The sequence below is a fragment of the Dermacentor andersoni genome, chromosome 2 (genome assembly GCF_023375885.2).
Source record: "Dermacentor andersoni chromosome 2, qqDerAnde1_hic_scaffold, whole genome shotgun sequence".
NCBI classification, from domain to species: domain Eukaryota; kingdom Metazoa; phylum Arthropoda; class Arachnida; order Ixodida; family Ixodidae; genus Dermacentor; species Dermacentor andersoni.
This window is the reverse complement of record NC_092815.1, coordinates 246,624,464-246,641,472: the sequence shown is the minus strand read 5'-3', so window position 1 is coordinate 246,641,472 and position 17,009 is coordinate 246,624,464. Positions and strand designations below refer to the sequence as shown.

Here is a 17,009-nt window from a genome sequence, read left to right as displayed (position 1 = left end):
ATTTTTTGACGTAGCTCACTACACAAGTTAGCAGGCCTATACTACTATATCTTCAATTGTCCGTCTGCAGTTACACTTCTTGTGTACTATATGACGCTGTGCATAAAAAAAAAAAAAAAAGACAAGCGCCTCAATAGGCATTCGAACTGATAGTTACATAGCGAACATGACACCGCCTCCTTCGCAGAAGTCTGAGCAAAAAATTTGTGCCCGCAGGAATGTTCAAAATACTTGATAATTATGCCACTGTCTTGCTCAAACTACTGTAGTAACCGCAGTAAATACTCTCTCATATCTTCATATTCAGCCGTCACCCCCTTTTGACGCCTACTACCAACGCCTTTGCTACTACTTTGTCTGAAGTGGGCGTGCGATTATCAGTGGAAACGGATGTGCCCTTAGAAGAACGAAATCATGTATTGGCCTAGCGCGACACAAGGCCACGTGTGCTGCCAAGACCCTCGTTCTGCAAGAGCGCATATATTACAACAGCGTGTTTGTTTTCAGCGTTTAGTTTCATAGGTTTGACTCAGGATTTGTGATACGTTAGCACAGTGGGAATATTCTTTTACATTTGTATAGCTGCCTTTTTGTTTGAAAGGTGTGGCAGAGAGCTTAGTTCACTTTAACAAGGATAACACAGATTATGATTATCATTTCGCTGAGTACGACATATGTTCTGATTGCTCAATATCCCAAAAGGAATGCTCAAGGAACAGAGTGCCCCAGCAGTACTCTGAAAGACCTTGCAAGAGAGCATTGCGTACATAGCACAGTACTGCTGAAACATCTAAATAATGATGTCGTCATGCTTCACTGTATGAGAACGAAGTCGTTATAACGCTGGTGCTGGAGGTGCAACGTTTCACCTAGGATGTGTTGTCATCTCTGATTGCATGCTGAGCAAGGAAACAGCAGGCTTCCAGTTTGAGCTGATATCTGCATACCGGCACGAGTGTCTGACTCATTGCTTTGAAGAGCTTGTGGAGGCCAGCTGCCTTCTGTACATGGCATTTGCAGCTAAAGCAAGAAACGCAAGACACGTCGTTAGAAAATAACAAGTACAGCAATCTTCTTGATGGTTGGACTTGGATGCCGTGTTGCTTTTCAAGTGTCCGGATATAGTGTAATCGGAGAGAGTGTCTTTTCTAATCATTTGGTAACATTATAGTTAGCCTATTATGAATGACATTGTGGTACTTTTGTGGTTGGGGGTATTGGAGGGACATCTGTGACCATATACAGTGCAATGGAACAATGTCTAGAAAAGGTCATAACTTGCCTCAAGGTGCAACACATGACTCTAATGCTGATACTAGGGGATAATGTTCATATCTGTATTGCAACAAGCACCAGGAAAATGGGAGAGGAGAAATGGAATATTAACAAGTGACCATTTATGTGATCTAAATGATAGGCAAACAGATTATCTGTATACTTAATAGATTTATAAGTTATTCACGAATACACAAACCATCACATTAATGTGAATACAAAGTTACAAATGCATTTTCCAGCTTCTGTGGCCACATTTTGGTCCCCATGGAAGCGAAATCCGAAGGCACTCATGTAGCGAGATATTGTTGCGCACCAAAAAGCCTCGGACGGTAAAAAAAGAAAGAATAATTCCAGAGCCCCTCACTATGCTATTCTTAATAGCCAAGCTCTGGTTCTGCTATGCTAGTTATTCTGACATAGCAGAAAGGAAATTTTAGTAGAAAAATATGATACAGCAACAGAAGCCCTCACTTTCCATAGGGCTCACACGGACTTGACATACGGACTGATACTGCGAGTTGCTGAAATTTCTTTTTAAAGGGTTTTCACATTCGGTGTCCAAAGCACAAGGTTCAAATCTAATCTGTAATCCAAATGCACCATAGTACCATGGTAGCAAAAAGTTCTGTCTGCACATCTATGAAAGCGCCTTGATTCTCTGATATGCTGTAAATTCTTGCTTCAGTAAACCCATTTGTATTGAATTATACAGATGTCTTACATAAAAAAAGCCTTACAGAATGTCCCAAAAGGATTGATAGATATAGGTATTAAGGATCCATTTTAAAAAGTGAATTTCTGTAGTCCCCAAAGCACAGACATTCTGCATTATTCAGTGACGTTCTGCAAGTCCTCAAGATACATAGTTTCATTTAAAGAAAAACAAATTGGAATCCACCAAACTGCCACAAAATGCTACAAAGGGACCCATTTTGTTGTCCTTCAGAAAGCACACTTCGCAGTTGATGAAAAACTCATCCTGCTCTGGTGATGGAGCCCTTGGGACCAGTGCCTTTTCAGGGCAGTCACTTTACCATCTGAGCCAACTAGCAGGCTAGCAGAGGTCAGATTGAGGCCAAACCAGTTTACAGCCCAAAGTGCTGGAAGTGTGAACAAATAAGTTACTTCAGCTTGAAGATTTCTGCCAAACATAGTATTTGAACAATTTGTTCAAGCTTGCAGCATTTCTTGTCTTGAGGTGCATGTTTCTTTCTAGGTCAAATAACTGCTGTCTTCTTTATTCTGCGTTTGTAGGCAAACATGTTGTCAAGCAACTCCACGAAATATTGTGGCTATATAATGACAAAAAGGCTTCGTCTTGACTTCCATGTACAAGGTACAATGGCAACTATTGTGAGCTGTAGGTTACATGCTTTCATATGTTAATGCTTCAATGCTCAGAAGTGTGTCTGAAATGTACCCTCATTTTAGCATAGTTTAGCTCTTGGAACTCTGTGCAGTTGGCTGGAAGTGCAATGTCGTTAAAAGAGTGCTGAAACACTTTTTGAACATAGTAAGAAAACTTTGCAGATCTTTCGTAGAGGCTGCTGTGAACATGTGAGCCAACTGTTATTGCACAACATGCAGCAGGGACAATCTTGTGTCAAACATAGCAAAAAATCGCTTGCTCTTGCTTCCACGATGTCGTCATGCAGCGTTAATGCAATGAGCTGGACCCACCAAAGCCATTAGCTGATTTTGTGATCACGAGGGCATTTTCAGTAATACATAATTTCTAATTTCTGGTCAAATAAATGAAACGTGAATGTCTGCAATCTCAAAAATACAGAAAAGTCGCTTCATCTCCGCGCTATCTACAAACGACAATTGCACGTAGACGACTGTGGACGACTTTCTGAGGGCAGTACAGTATGTTCAGAACACGGGAAGAAAGTAACTTGTAAGCAAGTGCGCGGAGTGGCGGAAGTTTCACTAGGAAAAGATAATCATGGTCTGGTGCATCAAACCTACCACAGTTGGCATTCCCTTGTGGGTTTCTGCAGAACTTATTTGAATAATTCATTTGTTTTGCGCTTCCTGCGGCCATCTGCTAGCCTTCTGGTGAGTTCAGGTGGTAGGAGAGGTTGCCCTGAAAACATACATAATGTCAGTCAGAAGGATATTTTGTCTTTTTTGCTGCAATATTGCCAGACGTTTGAGGATCCATTTCAAATAGCTTAATAGCTGCCATGTTATTATTATGGCTGAAATGCATTCCTATGGTATTGACTAAGGTAGCCATCTGAATGATTTTAGACCTACACGCACAGCCTTTAGTCAATTTCTATAGTTTTACCTCGTAATTGGCATGCATTTGCCAGTTTTTCACTGTCTTCATGCATTGTGAGGAGATCCCTTTTTAAACAAAGTTAAACAAAAGACAACCTGAAATGGACCAATGAGACGTTTCACCCATGAAACCCCGATATTGGCAAAAACGCAAGCCCATCGTGTTGCACATAGCCCTCGTATGGCAGTGTCACCTTCTGGTGATGCACTTTCCCACTTGCATGTCAGTACAACTTTCCTTTTTTTCTTCTTCACTGCACGCTACCTTTCGACAATAAACCTAGCGATATGTCACCCCTCCCCATTGTCAGTTCTTGTGTTGAAATATAGGTGGCAATGTTAGTACTGACTGACCCACAACAACCTGAAACACATGTTGGCTGTGGTTGAAGTATGGTTTTCAAGCATCAAGGGATAAACACTAATGCTAGAAGTGATGCCAAGCCAAAAGTGAAGAGTGTTTCAGGGACCTGCTTGTTTGGGAAATAAACTGCGCAAATAGAAGTATCTCCCTGGTTGTCTCATCACTACACTGCAGCGCAGCAGAAATATTAATGTCTTCATATTCTCCAAAGAGCCTGTTGCCTTTGCATTAATTGTGTCACAATGTGTAGGCACCCATTAGGTGGTAGCTCTCACTGGATGGAGACAGTCGACTCCCCGCTCTGTTTTCAATGCCTCGACTGTCGATGCACAGGTGACATTTTGCTGTGACATGAGAAAAAACACCTGAAAAATGTTCGCACATTGTTGACGTGTCAAACGGAGAGTCTTTCATCTGAGTAAACAAATACCAAAGGCACATAGTTGCATGTGCAAACAGAACACTCTACACACATTGCAGGGCCTTAAGCAACTACGGAGCACAGCATGCATGAAGTACTGACCTGTTCCTGCATGCTGCAATTGCTTGCACCTTTGCCTACGGTGATGTGTTGTGCTAGATTTAGGTGTGTGCCAATGTGCTAATGTTTGAGCAAACCAAGAAGAATTTGTATGAATGGAGAAATCCTGCCATATTCCATATAGGGCATTAGCACAACCTCTTGGGTCAGTTGGTGCATGATGAACTCTGAAAAAGGGGGTAGCAGCGAGACACAAAGGACACCTTTTCCTTGTGTACACGTTCTCTGTGTCTTGCTGGTACACCTTTTTTTCGAGCCAATATAGGGCACCAGTGTGCTCATCTTGGCATGCCTTAGTGTTCTATAGATTTCCTCTTCTCACACAGTTTACACTTGTGTGGATGTGTATGCGGGCATGCTCGTGCCTGCATGTATGTATGCAATATGCCAACATGCTGTAAATAACTTGGCCACGCCTCAATGGAACACAAACACTCTTTGCTTTGTCATAGTATGTCATATGCTTTTAATGTATGCCACAGTAGTAATTTGTGGGGTTTTAAATCTTTAAAACTGTATCAAGGCTATGAAGGATACCTTAATCCTTCTGATGGAGTATATTTAGCCATTGTGGACCCTTTGACTTGCTGCAAGGTTGCCAGGGCTAGTGCTCTGCTTCGTCCAGCCAGTGCTACAAGAACGGAAAAAGTTTAAGTTACAGGTTGGCTGAAGGAGTATGCCTCTGGACCTGCTACTCAACACTGGGGCATATGAGAAAGGGTAGACATAATAATGTAAAGGATGAGGGTTTATGATGATGCAGTACCCCCTTTTTTTTATAAAAGAACGAGGTAAGCAGCTGTTATCCAATGCCATACTTGCACAGTGTAGCCATATGTAATACCCACCTGACTTAACTACAGTGCCGTTTGGTGGTGGTCTGGACTTCGCATCGATCACGCATGGCACAACCTTGGACAGAAAACGTGTGTATATGGATTCACTAGTGACTCTGGAACACTTCCTGCTAATACATTTCTTTCTTTCTTTCCTTCTTTTTTTCATTTCAAGTGCATGCAATGTCTGTAATACTTGGTCTGACCTTGCTGCCTCTTCTTATTTCTTGCCAGTACTCTAGTTGAGACTTTAATGAAGATCCTCGTTTTTATAATGCTGATGTGCTTTGTCAATTTAGGTAGCCAAAAAAAAAGTGTTGTGATCATGCTTTGCTTTCAAAAATTCATGGACGTTAACAAGTTTATTCCGACAAGGGTAACCATGGTGGCAGAATGGCTGTATGGCAAAGTTTCTAATTTTTGCTGACTCGCAGTTTCAAGGAAGGAGCTTGAGTTGAAAGAATTGTGAGAATATCTCATGAATATGGAAGGGCTGTCTGGGCAGGTGTAGGGAACAGTGTTTTGTAATAGGCCCTCCTGGGCAGGTGGGTGTTGCCCACTGGTTGATGATTGTTTATCATCAAATGGCAGTGCCTGGTACACTTTCAGCTGTGATCACGCGTTTGTTGTAAAGGATGTGATGAAAAAAAATGGCAGAACAGTGTGGGTGGTGACGCCCTCTGGTGGTATTGGACAAGTGATAGAATGCGGCTCACGGCCTGTGAGGTAGGGCAGCACACAGTGTCCTTGCCAGGCTGTTCCACTTGACATGCTCCCCAACTAGCACATAGTACACACTACTTCAACTGAGAGTTGCTATGTGCACTGTCCACCAAAGCGTCGTTTTTGGAAGGAGGACCTCGGTTTTGGCAAATAAATTATTTACACGCACAAATCACACGCAAGTCATGTCTACGCATACGTATGACGTATGAGCATTTTGGGCTCAGAAAGATGTGTTGCCCATTCTCGGAGGCAATATGTGGTTACCCTATGGAGGAAGTAATGATTACAAGCACCAGGACGAATGGGGACCTGGTTAGTATGAGGCATTGGGCTAGTCAGCAAAAAAATATATATATATATTGCAGAGACCTACACAACTTTTAGTAGCTACATAGTAACAGAGAGCTGCCTATATTTGCTGACTTCTGTGCCCCCATTGCTGGTTTATGACTGCCTCGTGCACCACAATTCAGTGCAGCTCCACTGTAAAATGCATTCAGTGAGCATGTTGAAAACCTTCAGTCTTGCTACACTTTTCCACGCTGCGAGAAGTTTCACGGCACGGGCGGGGAGTGGATGGGATGGACACTGAAATGTGCAAACGCCGCAGGTTGATATGTTAAATAACACTCCACGTTTAAACATTAGTATATGTCTCTGTACTGGTGCATTCAGTACAGGCTGCAATGTATGAGCCATAATGGGAGCAGTCTTTAGGTCAAGTTCATGGCAATAATGTGCAATGTGCCTTAGAAGAAAGCAGGAATAGTTTTGCCTTTTTGTACGTCAACAGCTGTGTTTTCCTGCATCTACTTTCTCCGGATGATCGGTGCTTATATCATGAAGCAATAGTACACTAACCCATTGAGAAACAGTAGCATCTTGTGACGAAGCTCTTCGTGGCAAGCGAGTGTATTATTGCTTTATGATATAGGCATAATGTATCTGAAGAAACAAGACAGTGGTAAATTCAACATGTTATAAGCGCAGGTTAAACTTGTGTTCGAGATAAAGCCACTTCAGCAAGACCGACCACTACTTTTCAGCAGTTCTGAAACTTCCATTCACCTTGACTTTCCTCAAGGAACAAGAAGTTGCTAGAGCACTAACATGAGAGCAATGAAATCTTTTTATATAGCAGTGATGAAGGAAATGCAAGGTCAGATAGAGCAGTGCTGGGTATTCTATCACAGCATCAGACCCAACCACATGTTGGAAAGAGTTTTTGGCCGTGAAATCGATGCCATCTGTTCCCCAGCCTTCATACTTTCATAGTCTTAGCATTATTTTATTCATCAAAGCAAAAGCCACTGTGGAGACTACGGTTTCAGTCCATTGACACCACTAAGAAAACCCTTGCAAGCAGCTAGGAGACTTAGGTGGGCTAGTTAGTTGCTGGCTTGGTGGTTATAACGATGTGTTTGAGTACGGGAAACAGAAAGAATGCACAGAGGATCGGCAGTCGTCCTGGCTGCATTCTTTCTGTGTGCCATCCTTAAACATGCTGTTATGACCATGTTCCACTAAATCTTGCAAGCAGAGCCAGGCTACATTACAAATCAAGCATTCCAGGATGGCACCTGTCTTCGACTTCTATGCTTTGTCTCGCATTATGCGCTGGTCATAATCGGACTGAAACATTAGGCAAAATGCTTTTTTTTTTTCTTACGTCCTTATTTTGCCTCTTTAGTCACAAACTATGGGTCTAGAAACATTTTAGTGGCACTTAAATTGTGCCTATAAATGCCTCTTTTGGTGTTGGTGCCTCTGTTGGATTTACAGAGCCTAAAGATTCCTTTTTCTGTGATTTGTCCTAGCTTTATTTTGTTTATGATGTTACAACTCGCCAGAGAAATTGGATGAAGGCAGCCAGTTATTACCACAAACATTTTTGCAGGTGTAGAGGCTGCTATTAACAGCTCTGCTGCAGACTAGAGCATCACTGTGAGAAGATCTCAAGCTGCGCTACGTTACAATACACTTAAGGTTACTTGGCGTACTTGTGAGCTCACTTCACATTTTTACCTGATATCATAGAGAAACTTGAATGCTCGTACGAAACTCTGGACCCAAATGTGGGGCTTATTAAGATGTTCAGAAAAGGTTTGCCGCCATCCCCAACGTACCTGTTGCTTATAGAGCTTGAAACTTCCATCTGCCTCGGTCCAAAATCCTGGATTTTTGGTACTGAGAAAACTCAAAGGTTCTGACATGCGAACACTGGCATTTCAGAGGGTATTGGATCATCGAATGTTCTGGAGGACATATACATTCCCCTCGCTTCAGTAGATGTTGAGCGTCCCTTTTCTGTATACAAACTGATACTCGGTGAAAAAAAAAAGGTGCAACATGAAACCCGCAAAGCCTTCATATGGTGCTAGTTTGTCACTGCTTTCACAACTTTTCTCGTTGTGTCTAGGCACACTAAATTTAAGATAAATTGTGTGCTCGCGTCTTGCATTTAGACTTGGAAGTGGTTCACTATCGAAACAGCCTTTGTGGAAGCGGAGAACAGTGCGGCACCGCAGAAGTGCCCATGATGTTGGCATCGGTTTCGATAGTGAACTACTGCATAGTCTAAATGCAAGATGCAAGCTTTTTAGAATCTTCAAAAAGCGAAATTTGCCAAAATCCAGAGTTAGCGTCCAGTTTGGAGAGCACTTTGGCCCGTGAAGAAGTCCGAGAGTGTGCTCCACGGATGGAATAGCATGCCATTCTCTCGGAACGTGGCGGTTTAGTTCTGTGAAGTCCACACTGATTTTCGCGTCTCGAAATGGCTTTGGGGTGACCACCATTGGTGCGCACCACTCGGTCGGCTCGTCAACAGGCGATACGGTGCCAATTTTCTGCGTTATTTGCAGTTCCAACTTTGTCTTTTCTTATAAACAAGTGGGGCTGCACCTCAGAGAGCTGAATGTGAAAGGTTTCGCTCCTGCTTGCAGCTGAATACGGTTTTCTTTGTGCAGCTTGCCGAGTCCCTGGAACAATGCTCAAACTCGTGGTGTCTAGGCACACAAAATTTCAGATGAACCTTGTAACCTACACAACATGCCTCATTTTGTTTTATCGAGAAAGTAAAGTGAATTCCACTAAACAGGGGTTTAGTGAGCGGTGTTCCTTAGAAAAGAATAATTTATCCTCGGTTGTGCAGTGGAAGTTATTTGTGGCTACATATATGTGCCTCTATAGAAGTACATTCGTTTGTTTTGGTGGGGCAGTTGTCTGCACCTTCTTCATTTTGCAGTAACTTTTTACCACATGACCTCGCAAAATTTGTCAAAGCGTGTAATGGTGCATGAGCATACAGTGTTCAAATATTACTGCTTGAATACACTTAATCCCCACTTTGATATATCACCTCGCAATGTTTTTGCTCAGCCCAGCACAGCGTAAGCGTGTAACTCTTCAAAGTGGTGATTTACAAAGCGTATCAGTGACAGCTCTCTCCAAGCATTGAAGAACCTGAGACGTGAAGCGAAACGATATTTTTTGTTGCCAAGATTTACGGGAACATTGAGAAGGGGCAAATGACCTCATAACGAGCAGTGGCACGAAAAAAATAAATAAAGGGGCAATAGAGAAAAATAGACTGGGCTGTAGTAATAAATCATGCTTCTCCAACACCAAAACAACCACTCGTACCGGGTGAAGAGGCCTGATAAGCCAGAAAAGATGCGAAAATGAAAGCACTGCAGTGACACCATGCTGCCTTGATGTTTCCGCACCAGCTCTCCCTGACGTCATGAATCTGCCGGTGCCTGCTCGGGCCTAGTTAGTTAAACATCGGCAAGGATGGACTGCAGTGTGTTCTAATTCAGCCAAAGATTTAACTTAGTTTGAGAACCTTTACTGCAACACAATGGCTCAATAACGAACATCGAAATCCGTTGTCACACTGACGTACTGCCGCTAAGGCCTGCGGTGTAAAAAGTTTTTTTGAATTGTAGTTCGGCTGTTATTTTCTCTTCAAATATCGATGGGGGTGAAATGCGAGAACACCCGTGTGCTTAGATTTAGGTGCACGTTAAAGAACCCCAGGTGGTCAAAATTTCCGGAGTCCTCCACTACGGCGTGCCTCATAATCAGAAAGTGGTTTTGGCACGTAAAACCCCATAATTTAATTTTTTTTTCTCTTCAAATAACAACCTATTACCACAGAGTTAAAGAAAATAAAGCTTACAATGAATGTCGCATCAGTTTAAACTATCTAAGCTTCTGTGCAAGGTTTAGGACAGGTATTAGCAGTATGTACTGAAAGGCAAATGTCTTTAGTGTATGTTTTAGTTGAAATTAAGAATTCAACAGATCTTGTCGGGCCATGCAATGTGTAGGGCAAATAACTGGAGCTTTCCTAGGGGGGCCAGTGGGAGGGAAACACGGACAGCAGGGAATTAGGTCATGGGATCACAATTGCAGGCATGGAATGAAGTCTGCCTACACAAAACAAGGGAAATTGAAGATCACTGAGCAGCCTGTGTTCTGCAGTGCACATGAAGTAGGCGAATGATGGCGATGCCCTAAAAGAGCCACAGTAATGATGACTGACATAAAACCTAAAAAAAAAAAAGTCTGCTGTGTTCCGTGCAACTTGCTTCCTGTTCTAGTTATGTGGCCAAAATATTCCACTGAACCAAGGAGAGGAAGGGACAAATTTGTCTTTTTTGTCCATATGGGGAAAGGGGGATGCTTTTCAGGATTTTGCTGTGGTCTCAAAATTAACATTGAGATATTTTCGTTCTATGTTGAGAGGTAACTGTTGACATCTTCCTCCTGTTTTTAGTGTAGCTGTGTTGTATGCGTGGCAAAATTACTTAAGTAATTTAGTTTGCTAACTTAAAGTACACTTTGCACATTAAAGGTAGTGCTGTCACATGATCAATACTTTGAAGAATCTTTGCAAGATATATTGTAATTGTTTCATGTTCCAATTTAGCGGTTTTTTTTTTTCTTTTTTAGTGTTCGAGGTTTTTTTCAAAGCAGCATAAAGGGGCATGGCCAATCAGTTCTGCAGAAATCTACAAGGTAGAGGTAGTTTCATGGAAGGGAAAAATTGTCATTCACCAGAGAGTAGCACAAACTTGCAAAGTAAGCTCACTGTGGGGTTCTGTGAAAGAAAGGTCTGCAGTAGAAGATAACTTCGTCCTTGCCCAGGGATTTAATCTGGAACCAACACTTTTCCAGAGCAGTCGTTCTGCAATCTGTAGCTTCTCAGCTGGATGACAGTTTTTCTTTTCACGGAACCTCCTCTGCAAAGTGGGAGTCCGCAGAACTGATCGGCCATGACCCTGTGCTTAGAGTTCTCAATTAATTTGGCCTCACTCTGCAATCTCCTAGCTTCCTGGTTAGCTTGGATGGTAGAGAAGCCACCCTGAAAAGACGTTGGTCTAGGGTTCAACCTGACCAGGACGAATTTTTCTTCAACTGCAAAACTTTCTTTCCGAGAAACCCGGATGGGTTTTCTTTGTAGCTTCATGCTACAGTCTGGTGGATGACGATTTTCTCTTTCAGGCAGCATAAACTGCATCTCAAGCAGGGTGCCTCAAGATGCCTCCTATATATTTTTTGTATACTTTTTGTTAACTATATTTAAGGAGGATTTCTGAATACTAGGTTTTAACACTTCCGAAAACCTTCTCACTTAGCACGCAATATTCTTTGTGTGGCTCACTTTTTTTTTTCCTGGTGTTTAAAAGAAAGCTTGCAAAATATAAAGAAGTTGATCTAGCTTCCTGCTGGCGCTCTGTGGCACTGCTACTCTCAAGCACACTGCAAAAGAACCTATTCTGACTGTTTAATTGCTAATCTTGCTCATAAATGGGAATCGTTGCCGAGATGGCCCCTGCACTCACACCGTTGCTGCTATCAGACTACTTGTAAGGCTCGCCACTACCAGGAATTGTGCCACCATGCTACGACAGACGTCCTGGCAAGCCAATGCAGCCATTGGTTTAGGCATGGGGCGCATTGAATTTGTTTGCAGTGTGCTTGAGAGCAGCACCTCTGTAGCGCGCAAGCTAGAGGCTGCCACATTTTTTAATGGCACGAGCATTGAGTGACACTCTTGTTTCTTGCCCAGTACTTCTGGTTCACCTCCCGAGATGATTGGGCACAAAATTCAAAATAAATAAGAAAAAAAATAGGAAAACTATAAATAGTACAGCACAAGATTTATGGGTTTCATTATAGATATGATATGAGAGCACAAGTTTAGTTAAAATGTTGAGTTACTGAAATGTCTGGAATAATTAGAATTAACACTGATTACCGCACAGCAAAGCACAATCGTAGGCTTCAGAGACCCGCCATGTGCGCATGACTTTTGCAAAATTCCTGGAAACCCGTAAGTAAAAAGCGGAAGTAATGACATCACTAATGATGTCACGCAAAGGAAGGTGGCGTGATATTTAACCGGATAATTAATGGAAAACAGTTGCCTCCGAGTTTGGTTCGTGCATTGCGTTTGCCTAAGGTTAACCTAAAGAGCACCAATGCCAATGTGTAATTGCGACTAATAAACACCTAAGCCAAAGGTTATGATCACCTACCATTTCCTGATGTCAACTTTGTGCTTTTTTCTTGCTTTCTTTTTTTTTCCCCCCAAGTTCAGCAGGTTTTCATTCAGACGATAAAAAAAAGAGCCACGCAAAACATGACGTGCCGCAATCAAGTGGAATTTGTATTTTCGTGTTCTACAGCATTGTATTGGTATATTTGCCATAAATGAAACAATGAAAGTGCTCATTCATTGTCACGCCCTCCAGTCAACGCTGCCACTGTGTGGGTGCATGGCATTGCTGAGGAGATGCACCGCAATAAGAAGCACGCACTTTCCTCTGCATTCTTGACCTGTCGTCACAGGCTGTAGTTAACTTTTGAACAGTGACAACTGCATACGCAACAGGACATTCTTAAAATACAAATATTTGCGATCACTTGCTGAGTTTCAGTGATAACTTGAAGCCCGATGTCAACTTAAAATTTCTGCAAAGCTTCAGATTTGTTGAAGTATTTTCATTTTCCAGAATTTGGTACCTGGAAGCTCAACTAGTAATTCTCCATCAGTTGAGCTGACAGATAAAGATTTGCATTTGATGCATGCCTTGTGCTATGCGCAGGAAGGAAGAACAAACTAAAGGAAATAGGAAAGGTTATATTAATTCAGCTGTTTCTTTTTATTCAAACATTCTATAGCTTTGTAGTGTTATGAGGGAAATGTGGGCAAGTATGGAAATTGCAAGTTATGAGGGAAATGTGGGCAACTTCCTGGAAGGTTAATGGTTAATATGCCTGAAGTTGCGAGATAGGAAACTTATTTCACTTAGTGCTTATCTTTGTAATCTGTGTGAAGGATTTGGGCAACTTGTGCATGAATCGATGCAGTAGCTTTATTCAATGCGCGGATCAGTGCAGTAGCTTGACTAAGATAAAGTAAGCTATGCGCTGCCAAGCATCAGTGCAAAAGGATAATTGTGACTCTGGGTTCTGAATTTAATTTCGTCATGATTACTGTGCCATAAGGACTATCACTACACACAGAAAGATTGTCAAAAGGAGGGGAGCATTAAAAAGCAAGGGTTTTGCTTTCTCGTAAGCTTACAGCAGCAGCTGGCAGCTAGTTCTATTTATTTCTTGTGCCTGAAAATATTTATTGCAAATGTAGCATTTATATTACTGCACCTTGAACTTGTGGTCTATTTGTTATGGTGCATAAGATGGCTGGAAAACGTGCCTAATTTTTTCAATACCAGTTTGCCATCAAAAATATTGTGAAAGAACTTTTCATGTAAGCATTGCCTACGGTGCTTGAGCTTTATTATTCATATGTATGAAGGGATTTTGTTCAAAAAAAAAAAAAATTTGTCTGGACCTACCTGTAACTGTTATGATCTGAATACACCCTCATCTTTCTCACAAATTCTTGGTCATAAATTATGACTTCTTGGAAATTACAGGCATAGGGTTTTTATTGATGTTGCAATTGTAACCCCTGCGCTTAATTATAGTGTTTGGATTGATGCTGGCGCTTACTGGTCTCCTTTAGTAAGTTAACCAGCTGTGCCTTAAAATTTCTTTTAAATTCCTTTAAAATGTGACCATGTCGACACCTTTGGTTTCAGGCACAATTTAAAAAATCTGGCAAATAGTATTCCTTGAATGCAAGACCAGGGCCGGCATAACGTAAGGATGTTTCTCCGCTTTATTCTATTTGTTATGAAATAAGAGCAGTGCGAAAGACAAGGACGAACATAGGAGACATTGCCATTATTCCTCCTTGTCTGTTTTGCACTACCCTTGCTTCATGACGAATCCTTAGCAACTCTCCCAGAAAGAGAGAGATAAGCTATTTATTGGAAGACAGAGGTTCTTGCTGGTATTCTCATGACTACTGACACGCTACTCTGCATCGAGAGAGGGAAGGGGATTAAGAGATTCTCAAGGAGAGTGGGAAAAAAAAGGAAATAAAGAACATTTTTCAATATATGAGTATATAAGCCTGATAGCGATATCTACAGGGGAGACAATGGTAAAAAAAGTTCTATCATGAAGTGAACTTTGGCTAAAGCTTTTTGAGAAAACCAATTTTCAAACATTGTTGAGCAATGAATCCAAGGCCCGCTGCCCATCAGCAGGCTGATCCTGGTGACAATGTAGTCAAAGCGCCAATCGGATCATTGAGCGAAGCACAAGGACAAGAGTTGGAGTCGAATTGTTACATTATCCCAGCCCTCTTCACATGATACTTGCCCTGTCTTTATCTGTGGGTGCTATCGCTGTCTCTTGAGCAGTGAGAAAAGCTAACAGATAGTCTACTAGTCCTCGGTAAACCTACTCTGGTTTGTTGTCCTTCTGTGGTCCTCTGATGTATCTCGTGTCTGTCTTTTCTATTCTTTCTTGCTTTGACATATGCTATCAGTGCATTATCAAATATTTTCTAAACTTGGGAGTAGTTTAATGTAGCTCATTTCTGCCAGAAGGTCTTGGTCAACAGGTGTAGCTCACAGGATTTTCCAAAAGGCCTTTAAACCTGCAAGCAGTTGACCTTCTTTTCTCAGCTGCAGAATATCCTGGGAGTGTCCTCCTCATAATGTCTTAGGACACCTAAAATAATTTTATTATAGTACAGTATTCTTTAAAAACTATTGTTTTCATTCGTTTAGCAGAAAAGCTTTATGACAAGGGCAATGTAAAGGTTGACCTAGAAAAAAAAAAAGATTTATGAATATTTTGTGCATTTGGTGATAGCCCATTCCATCACAAGAGCCAAGTGCCTCTTCATGGCATTTGCCATAGGAAAGTTAATTTCAGTATTTTATGACAGAATTTTAGCATTATTTCTCCTTGCCCCTAATATTTTCGAAAGTTAAGGATTGGCTAGTGTAAATAACGCAGTGGCTTAGTAGGAGTGGAAATATTACTTGCAATGTAAAAGAATAAAAAATATTGTTTGATAGTCATTGTTAATAATTTTAACAACACTTTGATGATTGAGCTCCTACTTGCTTTAGGGCATTTGTGAAGTTGAGACCAGTTGGTCCCTGTAGCATGTTAACTAGGTGAAAGTCTTGAGACAAGTGCCATTTTTGAGGTAGTTGCACCACGAAATTTACCATAAATAGATTAGTGTTTCACATAGCCAAGGAAATGTCATAAGAGGGTAAATTGTCACCCACCCGACAGTGCCGCTGGCCACCTATCTATCCGCCAGAGTGAACGGCAGCACTCCCTTTCACAGAGCCTCGTGCAGCGCTGCATAAAAAAACGCTTCCGCTGAAGGTAATGCGTGGATTGCCAATGAATGTATTACACTGCTACATTGGGAATATTTATCTTGAAAGATTTACTAGTCTTAGAATTTCTACTCAATGCACATAATTTGAACACTGACCAGCCTAGATCTAGACTATAACCTCTTTCTTCGCCATTTGAAGTAAAGCTGGGCAGTCCTGCCTCTCAACTTTCCTGGTGGCTGTACTATGTAAGGATCCTGAGTGATCCCTGTGATAAAACACTATGACCAGGTACTTCCAGTATCTGCTCCAAGGCAATGGGAGTGTACAGGTGCTCCTCAAGCAGCTATGTACAACTTATCACTGCAGGAATTTACAGTAAAACCTTGTCAATACATAGTTGGCAGAGAACGAGGGTAAGGTACGCACGAAGCGATGTACTAATTAACTGACAGCGGCAGATGAGCGGCTATTGGCTGGCCAGCGAGAACAGAAGTGCATCTTCATTCTCACTCAAACACACATCCAGACAAGTTTTATTTGCGAGCAGGCAGCAAGAAAAATAGGCAAGTTTCATTTGCTGTCATGGCAGCTTTGCAGCAATTACGACATCGTCAAACTCGGCAAGGTCATGAGACGATTTTCTCCATTGGGCCCCACTTCTCTGCAAACGCCTTCACAACAATTAATGGTCGCGCCACGCTGTGTACGGAAAGGCCATCATCCACTTACCCGTCGTCACCATGGACGACATGGAAGCGCCATAACCTATGGGAGCAGGAAACGCACCACAGCCCCCATGTTTTGGCATCGCTGTCGATGGCGTCTGCAGTCCGTGAATGATCCCTACGCCACAATTTCACTGTATATAGTCTGCGCGCATTATATTTGCAGATTGCATGCTTGCGCGCGCCAAAGGTTGAAGTAAAAGCCACATATAAACAGTTTGTCATGTGGTAAGCGACTACAGCTTAAGCGGTCTGCCAATATATTAAGTTCAATTGCGGCAGAGTGAGGGCTTCATCACGACTATATTTAAACCGGAGTTGCTTATTAGGGGAGTACACATTGAGGTTTTACTGTACCTAGGAAGGTTATTAATAGTTTAACGGCCAAGCTGAACTTTTCCTACCATTTTTATTGCAACCGCAATTGTAACAACACTCACGGCATGTTGTCGCCGCTGGGCTGTCACGTTATCGTTGATGCATGCGCAGCCCATGCCCAGAGGTTTAGACAGGCCTCCA

The 17,009-nt window shown here is 42.0% G+C and overlaps 1 protein-coding gene across 5 annotated transcripts in view; it reads left to right on the top strand.

Annotated features, from left to right (window-relative positions):
• LOC126539858 (inositol hexakisphosphate kinase 1-like) overlaps positions 1–17,009 on the top strand; it is a 35,448-nt gene that overhangs the window by 1,159 nt on the left and 17,280 nt on the right. Inside the window, exon 2 of one of the 5 annotated variants that reach the window (XM_055075662.2) lies at positions 14,152–14,212. The exons of 3 other annotated variants lie outside the window; for them this stretch is intronic. In XM_055075662.2, the coding sequence (XP_054931637.2) occupies positions 14,189–14,212 (24 nt within the window). In that variant the 5' untranslated portion in view covers positions 14,152–14,188. Of the gene's footprint in view, positions 1–5,335; positions 5,399–14,151; positions 14,213–17,009 lie in introns of all 5 variants that reach the window. One more of the 5 variants, XM_050186677.3, reaches the window with a different exon arrangement.